At 51.6% G+C, this 17,535-nt stretch overlaps 1 protein-coding gene across 17 annotated transcripts in view; it reads left to right on the forward strand.

Moving 5' to 3' along the window:
* The window catches only part of NCKAP5L (NCK associated protein 5 like), a 30,148-nt gene that overhangs the window by 5,463 nt on the left and 7,150 nt on the right, over window positions 1-17,535 (forward strand). For 7 of the 17 annotated variants that reach the window (XM_033866762.2, XR_012324409.1, XM_033866765.2 and 4 more), the window contains 6 exons: window positions 11,373-11,434; window positions 12,515-12,672; window positions 13,386-13,454; window positions 13,558-13,596; window positions 14,303-14,422; window positions 17,296-17,409. In XM_033866762.2, coding sequence (XP_033722653.1) covers window positions 12,550-12,672; window positions 13,386-13,454; window positions 13,558-13,596; window positions 14,303-14,422; window positions 17,296-17,409 — 465 coding nt within the window. In that variant the 5' untranslated portion in view covers window positions 11,373-11,434; window positions 12,515-12,549. Of the gene's footprint in view, window positions 1-5,664; window positions 8,769-11,372; window positions 11,435-11,467; window positions 12,673-13,385; window positions 13,455-13,557; window positions 13,597-14,302; window positions 14,423-16,841; window positions 17,146-17,295; window positions 17,410-17,535 lie in introns of those variants that run through there. The other 10 variants (XM_033866760.2, XM_073788695.1, XM_033866761.2 and 7 more) reach the window with 9 other exon arrangements.

A 17,535-nucleotide genomic window follows, 5' to 3' on the forward strand; every position in this document is an offset into this window, starting at 1 on the left:
GGCTCCTCATTGCGATGGTGGCTTCTCTTGTTGCGGAGCAGAGGCTGTAGGCGCGTGGGCTCAGTAGTTGTGGCTCGCAGGCTCTAGAGTGCAGGCTCAGTAGTTGTGGCGCACGGGCTTAGTTGCTCCGTGGCATGTGGGATCTTCCCAGACCAGGGATCGAACCTGTGTCCCCTGCATTGGCACGTGGGTTCTTAACCACTGTGCCACCAGGGAAGTCCCCTAACTTCTGAATAGTTAGTTGCTACGAATGCCCACCACAGCGGGGGCTGGGGGGGCCTCTCCCCTACGTCGGGGAGAGATTGCTGAGAAGAAAGAGAGTGAAGAAACTGGTGTTCCTTGGCCAGACCCCACACTCATCTGTCTAGACCTCCTCACCCCTCCCTTGTCCTGGGGCCTGGTCCTTACTTCCTAACGTGGGAAGAAGAGAGTAGATGGCCCCATCTGGGGGGGCTTTAGAAGTCACCTGGTCAAGTGGTTATTCCTTCTATTTTTTTTTGTTTTATATTCTTTTATTTTTTCACTAGATTTTTTTTTACATAGTCCAAAGATCAAAATGATACAAAAAGGCATACATTGAGAAATCTTACTCCCCCCTCCACCCCTTCTCCCTCCATAGATAATCACTTATTAATTTCTTACATATCCCTGGTTTTTTAATACAAAAATAAACACAAGTATATATTCTTCCGCCGCCTCTTGCCCAAAAGATAGCAAATAGAATATACTGTCTTCATCTGTCACCAGTTGGCAGTATCTGTGTGTACAGAGATTTCTTCTGCCACCATGTCAGGACTCTGGTTTCTGACCTTCACCACCCACCTCAGGGTCCCCCAGTCGACCCCAGGCCAGGAGCAGGGTTCATTTACCTTCATATACCAAACTTCATTCAGATGCCAAAACCAAGGAATTCTCAATCTAGGGCCAGCTCTTACTAAGTACTAGGTGTGGTGCCAGGCTCTGGGGATACAGTGGTGATCCCAGAAGTCCATGTTAATCAAATAATTAAACAGTTATAAAGTTACAGCTGTGATGGAGGCTGCAAAAGAAGGACAAGCACTGTGAGACCAGATAATCAGAGGCCCTCCCCACCTTGGCGTGTGAGGGATGTGCGTGTGTAGGGGCAGGCACATGACACATCACAGAGCTGGGGCAGGAATCTGGGGCCAGGGCTGCAGAAATGGTACCACGTGACCTGGGAAGCTGGGTTCCTCAACTTGACTTCAGTGGTGTCTTTTCTCCCCACTACCCCAGTCTGTGGGATGTCCTGGACCCCTTGAGTTTTACTGTGTCCAAGACAAGAGGCCCCCTTCTCTGCCAGATGGTGCTGCAGATGCCTACTGCCCTGCCTCCATCCCATTGCCTTCTGTTTCCCCAGCTCTGGGCCTGTGGGCTCCTGAAGCTAGAGCCTTCCTTTCCACTGCAGGCTGAAGGGAAGTTGGGGGGTGTTTGCTTCTCACTTCCTCTGTAGACGGCACCTCACTTCCTGTCCCCGGGGCTAGAAGAAGGCTAAAGCTCTTGGCTTTGCTGTCCCTTCCTCTCTACCCGCCTTGCTTTCCTGGGAAGCCTGTGGGGCCCATAGGAGGAAGGCAGCATCAAATCCAAGGGCTTCTCCCTAAAGGCCCTGCTGGGCTCCTCACCCCCACATCCCCCACCCCACACAAGGGGATCTCTTTTCTCAGATGCAGTCCATTTCCAGACGTGATCTCATCCTTCTCTTCTATGCCCTCTGGGAAGAGAGGAGTCAGAGAGGGAGATCACCCCATTTGACAGATAAGAAAACTGAGTCGGGGGTTTCTAGGCTTCACCTAGGGGCATGCAGTATGACTGAGCCAGACTGGAATCAAGGAAGCCTGACTCCCATTTATGGGCACAAACGAGGAGAGCCTAGTCGGAATTGTGGGTGAACCAGAGCTACTTTCTCCTCCCAGAGCAGAGCTGGCAGCTTAAGAGGTCACCTATGGGCTCTGGCCAAATGGCACCCACTGAGCCAACAGTAAAGCTGCCTGGACAGGAAGACACTTGGTTGGCCAGAGCCCGTTCCCTTTGAAGAAAGAGGCCAGGATATGAAGCCTGGGGGAGTGAGTACTAGGGACTGAGCATGGGGGGCTGGCTGAGTATATGCCCAGCTCTTTGGGGCCTGCAGGTGCAGCCTGAGAGCCAATAGGCTGTGCAGCCTCCCAGGCCCTTTTTCTCTTGGATCGGAGAGCAGATAGCTGAAGTTCCAGTTGTCAGCTCTGGTATTGTCTCCAGGAGCCTCTCTGCCTCTGTTCCTCCTGTGGGACCCAGCATATGTCTCCAGTTACACCCAGGATGTTGAAAAGATGCTGATTCTCCTGTTCGGTCAGGAGATAGGAGATGAGTTGGTAACTGGCATGGGCCAGGGGACCAAGAAACACTCACCTTCAAATGCCCTTCAGTCCAGCTGCACTGAGTCATTCTGTTTCCATACACACCCAGAGACGTCTGCCTCCTGCTGCCTAGAATGACCCCCTTCCCTTTTCCTTGTAGCTAAACCCTATCTGTCTAAAAAGGCTGAGTTCCCTAGATGCTCAAATTCTGAAAAACTGTTCCAGCTTAATATTTCTCTCCTGATTTTTAAAGTTCTTCAAAGACTTCTCTTGTGGAACCTCCTTCACAGTACAGCTATTTACCTACATGTCTTACATCCCCTACTAGTCTGAAAGCTCCAAGAAGTCTGAAAAGAACTGACCCATCTCTCAATTGCCTCCCAATACCCAGCACTGTACCTCCCACTGAGTGATCTGCCCAGAATATTTGCAGAATGAATAGATTAGTCCCTTTGCCAGAGGGCATCACTGAGACCTGGGAGAAGGTTGAGAGCTTGGAAAAGGTCATATCAATGTTCGGGACAAATCTGAAAATGTCCTTGCTTACTTCTCAGTGTGGCTTGTCATCTGGACCTTCAGAGCCACTTGGGTTGGGAGCTGTCACTGGGGATCTTTAAGGGAACCTGATGAGTCCACTGTACCTTCTCACCTGTCCTGTCTTTCTGGTCTTTTTCTGTCTGTAATGAAAGGAGATCACCAAGTTCAGGACCTCGTTGGCAGGAGCAGTGCCCTGGCAGGAAGTAGGGGTGGGGGAAAGGAAATATAAGCAGGGCCCCTCCTCAGGGAGCTCCCCTTCTAACAGCATGGAAGTTGCCCCTTCTCTCAGAGAGTACTAGAGAACAGGACGCATTACAGTTTGAAATACTGATCCTGCAGGAGGCACTTGAAGAAGAGAGATCAACGTGGGCCACGTCAGTCCAGGACAGCTTTTCAGAAGATTGTTGCTCTGCGGCCAGCCCAGGGCAGGGCTTCCAGGGCCATGTTGAGGGCTTTCATCTGTCCCCAAGCAGTAGGCGGTCATGGGAAGATTTGAAGCAGGAAGGACGCAATCAGATTTACAGTTTTAGAAAGAAGATTGCTCTGCTAGAGCTCCCTTGGAAAAGAGATTGTGGCAGGGAAAATACAAGATCAGCCTGGAACATCTTCTCGTGCCAGAAACTAAGCAAATGTTAAAAAATAAGTAAACGTTTTTTTTTAATGGAGGCATGTTGAAAGGACACAGGAGCCAATGCACTGAGAAGGGCACATCACCTCTGTGATATTCTTTCCCAAAATCCATAACCTCAATCTCATTGGAGAAAACATCAAACAAACTCATATTAGGCAATATTCTCCAAAGTACTGACCAGTTACCTTCCAAAGTGTCAAGGACATAAAAGACAAAGACTGGGAATCCCCTGGCGGTCCAGTGGTTAGGACTCCGTACTTTAACCACAGAGGGCTTGGGTTCGATCCCTGGTCGGGGAATTAAGATCCTGCAAGCCGCTTGGAGCGGCCAAAACAAACAAAGACCGAGGAACTGTCATGGATCACAGGAGACTAAGGAGTCATGGTGACTAAGTACAATGTGGGATCCTGGATTGGATCTTGGGATAGAATACCAGTGGAAAGGACATCAGTGGAAAAACTGGTTAAGATCCAAATAAAGTCTATGGATTGTTTTTTTTTTAAATATTTATTTATTTATTTTGGCTGCACCAGGTCTTAGTTGCGGCATGTGGGATTTTTAGTTGCGGCATGTGGACTTCTTAGTTGTGGCATGTGAACTCTTAGTTGCAGCATGCATGCGGGATCTAGTTCCCTGACCAGGGATTGAACCCGGGCCCCCTGCATTGGGAGCGTGGAGTCTTACCCACTGGACCACGTGTGGTTTTTTTTTTTAATTGTTTTGCTAATGAATGATGTAGAACAGTGAGAGCATGCTGCTATGTCTGTTTGTTTTTTTTTTTTTTAAGGTATACACACATACACTCACAAATAACTAACACAGAAGAAGAGGTGGAAGATAGCTGCAGAGAGTGATAGACAAGGGAAACGTTGTCCAGGAGGAAGTGGTCACTATCAAGACAGAAAAGACAACCACAGAATAGGAGAAAACATTTGCAAATCATATATCTGGTAAGGGACCTGTGTTCAGAATATATAAAGAATTCTTACAACTCGACAGTAAAAAGACACATAACCCAACTAAACAATGGGCAAAGGGATCTGAATAGACTTGTCTCCAGGGAAGATATACAAATTGCCAATAAGCCAATGAAAAGATGTTCAACATCATCAATCGGAGGAATATAAATCAAAACCATAAAAATCACTTCAGGACTTCCCTGGTGGCACAGTGGTTAAGAATCCGCCTGCCAATGCAGGGGACAAGGGTTCGAGCTCTGGTCCAGGAAGATCCCACATGCCGCGGAGCAACTGAACCCGTGTGCCACAACTGCTGAGCCTGCGCTCTAGTTTCCGTGCTCCGCAACAAGAGATGCCACCGCAATGAGAAGCCCGCACGCTGCAACAAAGAGTAGCCCCCACTCGCCGCAACTAGAGAAAGCCCGTGCACAACAACAAAGACCCAACACAGCCAAAAAAAAAAAAAAACTTCACATTTACTAAGGTGACTTAGAATCAGAAAATCAGACAATAACAAGTGGTGAGGATGTGGAGAAATTACAGCCCTCACATATTGTTGATGGAACTCGGGCTTGGGTTCGATCCCTGGTCGGGGAAAATGGTGCATCCACTTCGGGAAACAGTTTGGCAGTTCCTCAAAAAGTTAAACCTAAAGTCACCATACAACCCAGCAATCCCACTGCTGGGTGTATACCCAAGAGGAAATGAAAACATCCATCCAGACAATTTGTACACTGGTGTGTACACTGCTTAGAGCAGCGTTATGCATAATAGCCAAAAAGTGGAAACAGTTCAAATGTCCATCAATAGCTGAATGGATAAACAAATTGTGGCACAGCCATACAATGGAATATTATGTGGCCATAAAAAGGAATGTAGTACTGATGCATGCTTCAACAGAGATGAACCTTGGAAACATTATGCAGAGTGAAAGAAGCCAGTCACAGAAGACCACCTATTGTATGATTCCATTCATATGAAATGTCCAGAATGGGGAAATCTACAGAGACAGAAAATAGATTAGTGGTTGCCTTGGTTTGGGTGTGAGGGGCTGGTAACTAAGGAGTAATGAAAATGTTCTAAAATTGACAATGGCCGTGATTGTATATGTCGGTGAATATACTACAAACCACTGAACTGTACACTTTAAATGGGTGAGTTGTGTGGGAGTTGAACTATGTCTCAAAGCTTTAAAAAACATAGTCCAGCAGGAAGTGCCACCAGAGGCATTTGTGCTTGAGAAGGCAATGGGGACCGAAAAACATTGTAAGATTTAGCATTGTGGTAGCTACTGCTGAAGTTGGACCACGTTGAGGAAGCAGTGAGAAGTGAGGATGGCTTTTTTTTGGGAAGTTTGGCTGTGAAAGACAAAAGAGGGCAGTATCTGGAGAGCTGTCAGGGGGAAATTATTTTTAAGATGAAAGGTACCTGAGAAGTTGTAAAGGTAGATGGGAAAGATCCCTTCAGGAAGTAGACCCTGAAGACATAAATGGGAAGGGTCTGGGGTAGGAACGACTGGCCTTGCCTGGGAAAAGGGCAGCCCCTCTGCTGTAATAGGAGGAGAGAAGGAAGTACAAAGGACTCCGATGGGGCTGGGACTGTGGTGGCGGGAGGTTTGAGGGGTTTCTCCTCTGCTGGCTTCAATCCGCTGGGGAAGCGAGGGGAGGTGGTAGACCAGAAGTTTGAGGCGATTGGAGAGGGTGTGAGTCATTGCAGAGAATGAGAGAGCAACTCTAAGCCTTGGTAAGAGTGCCAGCAGGACTGCCCATGTGGCTGAGATGGCCTTCCTTTGGTGAAGAGAGAGTGAGAAATAGCGTGAGCAAAAGCCTGGGGACAGGAGTGTTAAGTCCTGTCCTTCCCTTCCCTACTCTAGACTGGAAAGAAGCATTGACCTCGAATGCTCAAGTCAAGGAATCCCAGGGATCTTCTAACTTCACTGTCCAGTATAGTCGCCACCAGCTGCATATGGCTATTTAAATTTAAAATTCAGCTCCTCAGTTGGACCAGCCACATTTCAAATGCTCAGTAGCCATGTGTGGCTGGTGGCTGCCATATTGAACAGCATGGAATAAACATTTTCATCATCACAGAAAGGTCTACTGGACCACACTGTTCTAAGAAAAGTGACTCTTTTCAAACTGCTGAGTCTAAGGACCCCTCTACAATATAAAAATTGAAGACCTCAAAGAGCTTTGATTCATATAGATTGTACCTATTGACATTTACTGTCATACAAATTGGAACTGAGAGTTTTAAACATTTATTTAATTCATTCAAAAGTAACAATAAACCCATGTTAACATATTTTATGAAAAATAATCATATATTTTCCAAAACAAAAAATAGTGAAAAGAATGGCATTGTTCTTCATTTTTGCAAATCTGTCATGTCTGACTTAATAGAAGGCAGCTGGATTCTCATATCGGCTTCTGTATTCAATCTGTTGTGTTATCACATATCACGTAGTCTCTGGAAAATGCCGCTATGTACTCATGAGAGAATGAGAGTTAAAAAGGTAAATAATGTCTTAGTCATATTGTGAAAATAGTTTTGACCCTGTAGATTCCTTGAAAGGGCCTCGGGGTCCCTGGACCACACTTTGAGAACCACTGTTCTAGAACAACCTCCACTTGGCATGAAGGAACTTATCCTTGAGAAACTGAGTGATTTGCCTAAAGTCACACAGCAAATAAATTGCATTGTTGGGACTATAAGCCTTCTGCCTTCTGGTCTGAGGCTTTTTCCAGTACCCTTGGCCGGGCTGGGATGGGCCTGCTGGGCTTTTGGGAGTGGGGCCTAAGCTTCTTGGCTGCAGAACCCCTGGTGTGTGCCCCTATAAATAAACCCATTGTGTCTGTCCGTGCCCCTTCCCTCTCCCCACCCGCAGCAGTTGCTTTTATTGTTGGGTTATGCTGTGAACAGGGAACGTTGAGGATCTGGGGGAGGAGAGAGAAAGGGTATTGAAATCTATAAGCCTTTTGAGCTTGTAACACTGCTGCCCTTCCTCCTGCCCTGCCTGGAAAGGCAGGGGACTGTCCTACTGTCAGTTTGAAAGAACCTATACCATGGTCTGGAGGTTCTTGGAGTGCCTGTGAAGAGGAAGTTGGAGGAGGGGTGCAGTGGGCCTCTTCCCCATGGACACTTGCCTCTCAGAAGGGCTATTGTGTCTTGGGGCCAGTTGTCTGGAGGAGGAAAGGAAATTCTTGTCTGCCTCTTTCCCTGAGTGGGGAGGAGACCAGTTGGAATACTTAGGGCTAAAAGATGCTTTAGGCCAGATTAAGGTGGCCACTTTCAGGCTAGGAATGCCCTGGGGCCTCAGTCCTCATTTTCCTCCCCACACCCCAGGGCAGCGCAAGGGCTGATCTTGTCTGGAAGGGAGCGTTTGCTGTGGGTGAAGAAGTTGCTGTTTACAAGTAGACTTTTGGGTGTGACTGGGATTTCAGAAAGCAGCTGGGGGATGGGGGGAGCAGAGGGGAAATGGTTGTGTTACGGATGATTCTGTTATTAAAGTGAGCTCCATCTCTGCCTTCCCACAGCTGCCCACCCCTCCCCCACCTCCTGGCCCCTTGCTTTTTTCCCTAGAGGACTCCGGGGGGGAACAGCTGGTGAGCGAGGGGCTCATCAGGGCCCAAAGGCCTTGGCTAAGGGCCAGGGTAAGGGAGCCTGGAGGACAGGCTTGCTGCCATCTCTCTGGCCTCTTCCTCCCAGGCCTGGACTCTGAGTTTAGGGAGGGGTCTTGCTGGTGCCCTGGCTGGAGAGGGGGTGGGAGCTGCAGACTCTACTCCTTTGATCTGGCTGACTGAAAGGCCAGGACAGTCCCATCTTTTGGGGCTGGGGGGCCATACATGACTGACTAGGCTGAAGAGATAGTGGTCACCCAGATTCACTCAGGGATGGGGCTGCACCCACCTCATCCCCGGGTTAGCCAGAAACCCCCTGAGCAGCTGTTCCCTCCTTGTCTCTGAAGGAGGGCCAGAGAGGCTCTGCTCTTCCTCCCTTCCTCCCCCTCCCTCCCCTCAGCACTGAGGTCACCTCCCTCTGAATCAGGCTTTTGCGGGGCGGGGTTGCCCGCTGGCAGTTCTGGCGGGAGAAGCCTCCCATTCAAGCTCAAGCTCCCACCCACTGCAGCTCCATCCCTACCCATCCTGGCCAGCACCATGTGTTCCAGACCCACATCCACCATCTGGGATATGGTGTGGGACCACCAGAGGAATGCCTGAAACCAGGGCCATCCTGAAAAACCCAAGCCAGGGCTGTTCCTGGGCCCCAGGTGGGCTGAGCACAGAAGCTGTGAGTAGCAGTTGTGGGGCCTGAGGGAGGATGACGGCGCTCGGCCCTGGGGAGGTGGGTCCCACTGACCCTGCAGGGACAGCCACTGGGGAACCGACCTGAGTTTTTTTTGTTTTTTTTGTTTTTGTTTTTTCTCATGAGATTTGGGTCGAAAACCCAGACTCTGAAGGGCCAAATTCCTAATTGGGCTCAGATTGGGAGCTAGAGGTGGTATTATCTCTCTCGATCTTAATGTTCCCTAGAGGAGGGTAAAGATGCAGGAAGTTTTCTTTTCACCATAGAAATCTTGAGCTCAAACTCACCCTGCTCACAGCGTGCGTGCGTTGTCTCCCCAGCGCCAAGTTTAAATGCAGGCCTCTTCCGAGTGACTCAGCAACCCAGGCTGACAGCTTCCTGCCTGCCCTCTGCTTGTGGCCCTGCAGACACAGAGAAAACCCGTCGCCCTGAGTTGGCTGGACCACTTTGGCAGAGGGCAGAAAACTTCTCCCCAAGGTGGGGCTGAGTCACAGCCTGCCTTCAGCCGACATTTCCGGAGCCTCTCCCAGGCCCTGCTCAGGATACGGAGACCGACCCCCATGACCAAGTTGTTGCACTTAGGGGGCTTGTCCCTTGGAGGGTCTCCCCTAGGTCACAGTGGGACTCAGGCCTCCCTGCCCTGGGATCCCCAGGGCCTCAGATCAGGAGTGGCAGTAGTTGGCTTTGTGGGTGTGTTGGGTCCCTGCCCTCCTCAACACGCAAAGCCACATATACCTACTGCCCAGCCAGCCCTCGCAGTCTGGGCCTCATGCCTAAGCTGGATGCTTTTTTATTTTTATTTTATTTTATTTTTTTTAGAATAAGATACCCTCCTAAACCACCTTCACCCTTAGTTTGGTTTTTGTTGTGTGAAGAAAACAAAGACTCGAGGTTTCTACTGTTTTATCTTTCCCTTTTCTGTCCTCCAGACACTGCCCTGTTCATCCTACTCCCCTCCTTCATCCCCCTGTTTTTTTTTTTTTTAAATTTCCCACCCCAGCCCCTCTACTCCTGGAGGTGTCCACTGGGGAACTAAGTGGTGAGGGGGCTGAGGGGACACTGGTGATCTGTGGGGACAGGCCTCTCCTAGAGCAGTGGGAGCCTCTGCCTGGCAAGAGGATGGTGGCCCAGAGATGGGTGATGTGGGGTGGCCTGGAACTGGTCCAATGGTGGAGGTAACCCGAGGCCTTTTTTGGTTTTAACCTCTATTTGTGTATGTGGGAAGGAGGATTTTTCCTGAATTTTTTTCGTTTCTTTCGAGGCCTGTCCATTTCTAAATATGTCATGCATGATAATGTTGCGAGCAAAATGAAGTTATACTTGATACATTTTTATGACGTTAAAATAACAAAGGACTTTAGATTGTGGCAGAGTGTTAAAAAATACGCATTACACAGTTTTTCCTTTTATTCTGGTTTTCAGAAGCCCCCTTCCCATTATTGTGCACACATGCTTGTTCTCTCTCCCTCCCCCATCCCACCCAGAAAGGAGCATTCTCCCTTTCTGCTGTTACCCTTTCTCTTTCTAGGGTATCAGGCAGAGAAGAATGAGGACTGGGCTGGCCCTGCAGCTGGAGGGCTGGCAGGGACGGGGTTGAAGAGGAGGAGGCCCCTGAGGGCAGGGCAGAGGGGCAGCACCTCACATCTTTGGGAGACCCTCCTGCTCAGATCCCCTGGGTGACGGGCCTGGGACTCAGAGTCCACTTGCAAGTGAACCGCTGAAGTAGCAGTGGGCTCCAAAACGTGAAAAGCCTCCATTTATTGAGTCCATGCAAGACACTCTACATATCTCACTTCATGCTCCAACAACCCTTTGGACTAAGTATTCTTATCCCCATTTTACAGGTGAGGAACAGATTTTGCAGAGTCAGATTCTAACCCAGATCTCTCTAGCTGCAAAGCTCTGAGAGCACCGGGACTAACTACACAGAGCACACAGTACAACGTGTGTGTAGAGAGGTTGCATAGGAAGGGGGGACCCAGGCCCATCCACTGTGCTTTGTGAACCTGCCATATGATGTGGGCAGCATCCTTTGCCTCTGGAGCCTGCTTCAGACCAGGCTGGCACCCCCGCCTTGCCCTCCTTTTACGAGGTCAGTAGGAGAATCAGATGCGATTGATGATGCATGAGAAAGCGCCAGCACACAGGATGCACTCTGGGTATGTGGTGTAGCTTCCTGTGCCTCAGTTTCCTCATCTCACATATAGGTGTTGATAATAGCACTTAATTCCCTTTGTGGTTATGAGGATTAGAGAAGAATTTTGGAAGGGCTGTGTGGCTGTTCATTCCCCTCTGGCTGAGAGCTGGGGATGTTTGCACTGGCTCTTTCCTCTGCCTGGAATGCTTTTCCCATTCCAGGGTTTCATCCAGCCTTCATTCAGGTCTCTGCCTTGCTGTCACCTCCAGAGCCTTCTTGGAACCTGGTGTCTGTTCATTGGTTTATCTGGTATTACCTGCCTCCCCCAATAGAATGAGATCCTCATAAAGGCAGGGCTTTCTCTGGCTTGTTTATCCCTATGGCCCGGGATGCCAGGCCGCAGGAACCCAATAAATGCATGGCTGACGTCGTCTCCCTCTGTGTCTCCACAGGCAAGGTGACCATTCTGGCTGCTTGCATGAGTGTGCCAGCCTGGGTGAGAAGGCAGAGACAGGTGAGAGGCTGTGGAGCCTGTGCGTGCTGGTGGTGGGGACTGGAGGAGGAGGGCTGGGGTGGGAGAGGCAGCCCCTGTGCCCCATGGGGGGGGAAGAGCATTCAGATGCCTGATCGCTGCCAAGGGCTCCTCTCTTCCTTGGTCCCAAAGTGCTAAAGCCCCTTTTGTGGGAGCTGCAGTGGGTCAGGGAGGCAAGTAGCTGGTGGTAGATTGGGGGCCTCCCGCCTTTTATGTTAGGAAGGGTTTCCCATCTACTGGAAATTTCTGCAATATTTGTGTAGAGGAAGGAAATGAGTACTTTCCTCTAGCTGAGAAATTGAAACTCAAATGGAAGGTGAGGACTAATCAGGTAAAGCCAGTCACTATGGCAACAGTTTGGGGGCAGGGGGTGCGGGGATCACATAATGTGATACAGGTCAGAACCCTGGCTCTGTGTGCTCAGGCAATGACACACTAGTCTGTACAGCTGTCAATCTGTCTCTTATATGCCACGTATCACACCAAGAAGTGTGAGTGTGGACAGTGAAGTGAAGACAGTGACCCTGCCCTCGCAGAGTCTTGGGGGACAGTCACAGAGCCGTGCGGGAGCAGTACCTGACCCGGCCTTGGAGTGGGGGCCCTGGAGAATGAATAGGAAGGAGCTGGCCAAGCAGTAGGGGGGTAGGTGTCAAGAGACCCCTGTGGAGGGCCCAGCATGCACAGAGGCTGGTCCCCCGGGGCCTCGCTGCAAGCAGGGAGTCTTGGAGGCCTGCAGGCCACCTCCCACTCTGCCCGAGAGGATACCGGGCGCCAGTCTGAGGCCAGCGTCAGCGGAGAATTCAGGTTTCTTGGCTCCTGGCCAGTGTCTGTGTGACCTGTGAGAGGGCGAGAGCAATTATGGGTTTTATAAAACAATGGTCTGTTCTTGAGATGGGAAGAGTGTGTCTATGTATCTGTCCCGTGAGCAGGAATCTTAGCCTGACCCTGAGTTGTTACAGTGTCCGTGGCACGGGGGTCACACTGATCCAAACTCCAAGAATACTGACAACTTTCATCTCTGTCCTCCTCCGCCTCCGCTCATCTCCCCATGCCCTGGAGTAGCCTGCGGGGCTTCTCTCACTTGTCCCCAGGGCCTGATGTCGGAGGCCATGGACCAGCCGGCCGGGAGCCCTGGAAACCCGAAGCCAGGAGAGGGTGGTGAGGGCAGCATGGAGCCGGGCACCTGCCAGGAGCTCCTGCACCGGCTGCGGGAGCTGGAGGTGGGGCACGGGGCGGCGGGGGGCAGCTGTGCTGGCCAGAGCCCTGGGGAGCTTGGGTGGGTTCTGGGGTGCGGGGGGCCTTCCTCTTCAACCTGCTTTGCCAGGCTGGAGCAGAGCTGAACGTTTCTTTAGCAGAGCCCCTCTGAGAACCCCTTTCCTTGCTCTTTGCTCTGCAGCCTGCGTGCCAGCGCAGGACAAGAGGCGTGCGCAAGGGGGGGCCATCCTAACCCCCAGAATGTCTCCCTTCTTTACCCCTCTTCTCCCCTTTCATGCCCCTGCTCTAGGAAAGGGGTGGCCGCAGAGGCCACAGAAAGGTCTCAGGAGTTGAGGGACAAAGACATGGATCCTTAAACTAGGCCTTTTACTACATGCCTAAGACCCTGCCCTCCTCCCTCCAGGCTCCTCTGCCCTCTCCCCAGGGAAATAAGGGTTACTTTTGGCACCTCCCACCTTCGGTCCTCCTGGTTGCTCTGTCTCCCCAGCCCCTGCAGCCTCACTGACTGAAGTTGGGGTAACAAAAGACCAGCCATCTCAGCTCTGCCTTCTTCATGCCCTGGGTCTGCAGGCCTCCCCCTGGCAGAATCAGACCAGAGCCAAGAGCTGGGGCAGGGGTAGAGCTAGTAGGCTCCTTGCCTCCCCTTCCCCAAGAGGGACTTGCCCGGGGGAAGAATGATCCCTTAGCTTCCTATTTGCCCTCCTCTTCCTTCCTGCAGGCAGAGAACTCGGCACTGGCCCAGGCCAATGAAAACCAGCGGGAGACCTACGAGCGCTGTCTGGACGAGGTCTGTGGAACTGATGCTCCCCACAGGGTGGATAGCTTGTCGATTCCAGGCAGAGGCTGGGTTGGCTGACAGCTCTTCCTCAGCTCTGCCTTTCTGTCCCCAGGTTGCCAACCATGTGGTGCAGGCGCTGCTGAACCAAAAGGTAAAAGGCCACAAGAGACTTTCTCACCCTCTGCCCTGAGCCCAGATGCCCTGGGAGGAGGCCCTGGGTACAGCAGGGGAGGGCCTTCCTGTGGACCCCTGTACCTGTTTAGATAGGGAATAGAGGAGGGTGGAAATGGCGTCTTGGCCCTCCAGTGAAGTCCCCTTTCTCTGTCTTGGACAGTCCATACTTGGCTAGGTAAGGCCAAGTCTCTGAGCTATGGTAACTTTGATTTGGGCTTGAATCCTTCTGTTATCCTGGCCCCAGCTAGTTTCTCCAGGTTTCGATGGCCCTGATAGCAATGTTGATGTTGTAAGCATAAGGTGACATCTAAATATTTACTCAAGTAGTGTGGGTAATTTCTTGACATGTGGGCCACTGACCCCCAGGTCTTCCTCTGCCTTATATGGGCCCTTCTTTGACGTGTGCTTTCTAAGAGGCAGGGGATTGCCTCCAGGATTGTGAAAGTTGCCAAAGGGAACGGAATTACCTCTGACCAGGGGTGGTAAACGTTAGAAAATTTACCATCCCGTAATATGTGATAGCCGTAAACATAGGCAGGGTCAGCTCCCTCAAAGAAGGAGGTTGCAAGAGAAGGGCATGCCCAGCAGGAGTGCCCGCTGCTCTGATGAAGGCGACTGCTCATACCACTCTCCCTCTCCCCACCATCCTCTCTTTGTCTTCCTCCACCTCCTGGGGGTGGCAGGACCTGCGGGAGGAGTGCATCAAGCTGAAGAAGAGGGTATTTGACCTGGAACGGCAGAACCAGATGCTGAGCGCCCTGTTTCAGCAGAAACTTCAGCTCACAGCAGGCTCCCTCCCTCAGGTGGGCACAAGAGATTCTCCTTCCTTCCTCACATCTCGGCTTCCTGCCTCCCCCCAGCCCTGTCAATATCATCACCCTCTCTTCTCCCAGACACCTACAGAAGTAGGCCGTCAGCCATTGCCCTCCATTCTGGGGGCTGTGGCCATCCAGGGCAGGCCGACCTAGCCTGATAGATCTGAGCCTTAGATGAGGGAGAAACTTCGTGAGTTCCCTTAAGCTTGGCTCTCCCCCACCTCCCAGGTGCTCCCCGCCCAGCTGGACGGTATCCCTTCTTGTTGACAGAAAAGATCCTTGCTTCCTCCTCCTTCAGATTGGTGGAGGCTGAAAATGCCATTATTTCGAGCTCCCAAGGGGCCCCTTTGGCCACTGCGTTGCCTTCTTCTTGGCCAGGGGCAGGGGTGGGGCCAGGTGTAAGGCAATGCTTGGTGTCACAGAGAGGTCAGGAAAGGCACTTCACCTGGATGACTCTGCATGCCTAGCTGCATGTGCTCACCCACTGACCCGAGAAGCAGGAGGCTACTGGGAATAAGTCCTGGGCTCAGTTAAGATGTCACTTGGGGTCCACTCTGTCAGGAAGCCCCAAGGATGGGGTGAGACCTGGGTGGGTCAGGAGCGGCTCCAGGTACCTGAGGTGAACGGTGGGGTTCTTAGGTCAACCAGCACACCGCCAACCCACCCCAACCTTGACAAGAAGAGAAACGCCTTGTGTGTATGTCTGAATTTGTGTGTCTGTGATGCAAACCAGGCAGCTCTTGGCCCCCAGATCCTGAGCAGGATGCCCTCAGCTCTCTGGGAAACCTGACCCCTGGCAGAGAAAGCGTCTCACCACCATGGCCTTTCCGCAGCTCCTGTCTCACCAGGCCGGTGCAGACCTGGGTAAATCAGCGGCAGTGACTGTGCAGCTCCCCCTGCCTTGGGTCTGTCCCTACTGTAGGGTTGACCCAGGAATCCCCAGAGACCTGACCCACACCAGCCAAGCTTACCCGGTTGTCCATACCCTTCTCAGTGACTGATGATAACAGAGGTGAAGATCATCCTGAAATCATTTGTTTTTTACTTAAATGAATTCTGGGATTTGAATTGGGAATTTTTTAATGAATTTTGGGGTTTGGGACCATAGATTGATCTTCCCCAGAAGTAACATGACATAATGGAAAGAGCACGAACCTTGGCCTCAGATAAACTTGGATTGGGTCCCTAACTTATCTAATTCTTAGCTGTGCAACCTTGGGTAAATTATTTAACCACACAAACCACAGGTTTTTTCCCTTATAAATGGGGATAAAAATACCTCTATTGCAGGTTGTTGTGAGGATTAAATGAGATAATATCTAGTGCTTGGCCCGTAGTAGATAGTCAATGACTGGTGGCTAGTTGTCATTATTAATGTTATTTCCAAGTTGTGCTTCGCTAGGATGGAGGCTCCATTGAGCAAATGCTAATTAAGCTCTTACTGTGAGCAGTGCCTTTGCCAACAGATATGGAATTGGACAGAGCTGTGGCCTGTGCAGAGCGAACGTAACTGCTGAGAGCTGGGGCTGCTGGACACTAAGGCAGGGCTACAGAGTGTGACACTGCTGGCCAAGAGCCCAAGGGGCAGAGAGGCCATCAGAGATGGGCTGGGGAGGGTTCCTTGAAGGAGGTGACGTCAGACCTGGGCCCTGATGGATGGGAGATTTTAAAAGACTGCAGTAGGGGTCTGGGAGAAGGGGTTCCCTGTGGAAGGAACAGAGCAGGGAATCCTAGGGAGCCGAGAGTTGTCTAGCTGGACTTGAGCAAAGGATGTGTAAAGAGTGAGTGAGAGAGCTGGGGATGGTGTCAGGGAAGGACCAGCAGGCCGGGCCGGAATGCCGGCAGAGGGCTTCAGACTTGTCTCTGGAGGCAGTGGGCAGGCAGAGGAGGCTATGAGTACAGAGACGCTTTAGACAAAGAAGAAAAAGATGCTTTAGGCTGCCTGGTACACAGGAGATTGAAAAGCCACCCAGCCAGGTCAGAGAGACTGAAATGCTGAGCAGGCTAGAGGTGTGAGGATCGTGGGCCGCAGGAGAGGCTGCAGCTGGCCAGGCTGGAGGGGAGGCAGAGACACCGCAGAGACAGGATTTAACAGCCATGGAGAATGAGACAGGGAGAGTTAAAGCTGACTTGTATCTAGTCGACATGCCTAGCAGAAAGGGAATGAGAGAGAAGTGATCCATGATTAAGTACTACTTTTGTGGGAATTCCCTGGCGGTCCAGTGGTTAGGACTCCACTCTTCCACTGCAGGGGGCGTAGGATTGATCCCTGGTTGGGGAACTAAGATCCCACATGCCGTGTGGTGTAGCCAAAAACAGTACTACTTTTGTAATCCTCAGAGCAGAGATTTCACATGAGGCCATTCAGGGGAGACAGAAGTGATAACTCCCACTGTCTCTTTTCCAGGACCCAGTAACAAATGCCTCTTCCCTTAGTCTCAGCCAACCCCGTGGATGCTGGGTCACGGGTAGTCAGAACAAGAAGGGGCCTCGAGGCTCACCCTCTCTGTGATCAGGGAGGAGGCCCCTCAGAAAAGCAGAGGGTCCTGGAGGCTCGCTGGACACCTGGGTTAGGCCTGCCACTGCCTGCTGGCCCAGGGGCACTCCTCTTTCTCCAGATCTGCCTACCCTGTCCCACCTCCCGGCCACCTGGGCTTGCACGTCTTCAATCTACCTGTGCTGTGGTCTCCCGAGGCTCCTCTGACCAAGTGGTGAGAGCCACACCTTGGGCCGGGAGATGTCACCCAAGGAACAGACTTGGAAGAATGTTTCCCTGCCCCTGGATGGGAAGCCATAGCTTCCTGTGGGAGTAGGGACCTGGGATGGACAGCACCTGTGCTAACCTCGCCTCTCCCCTGCAGATCCCACTCGTCCCACTCCAGCTGCCTTCAGAGCCACCAGCCTCTCCCTCCCTGAGCTCCGCTGAGGGACCGGCCACCTCGCTGCCTCTGGGGCGCTGTGCTGGGCAGAGAGAGGTAGGAGCGCTGGGCACCGTGGTCTGTGGCTCCGCTGGCTCCGGGCTCGTCAGCCGGTGCTCCACGGCTGTTTCCTAATGAGTCCCAGGGGAAGGGCTGCTTCCGGGCACAGATTCTTGTCCAGGC

The sequence above is a fragment of the Tursiops truncatus genome, chromosome 11, assembly GCF_011762595.2.
Source record: "Tursiops truncatus isolate mTurTru1 chromosome 11, mTurTru1.mat.Y, whole genome shotgun sequence".
In the NCBI taxonomy this organism is placed as follows: Eukaryota; Metazoa; Chordata; class Mammalia; order Artiodactyla; family Delphinidae; genus Tursiops; species Tursiops truncatus.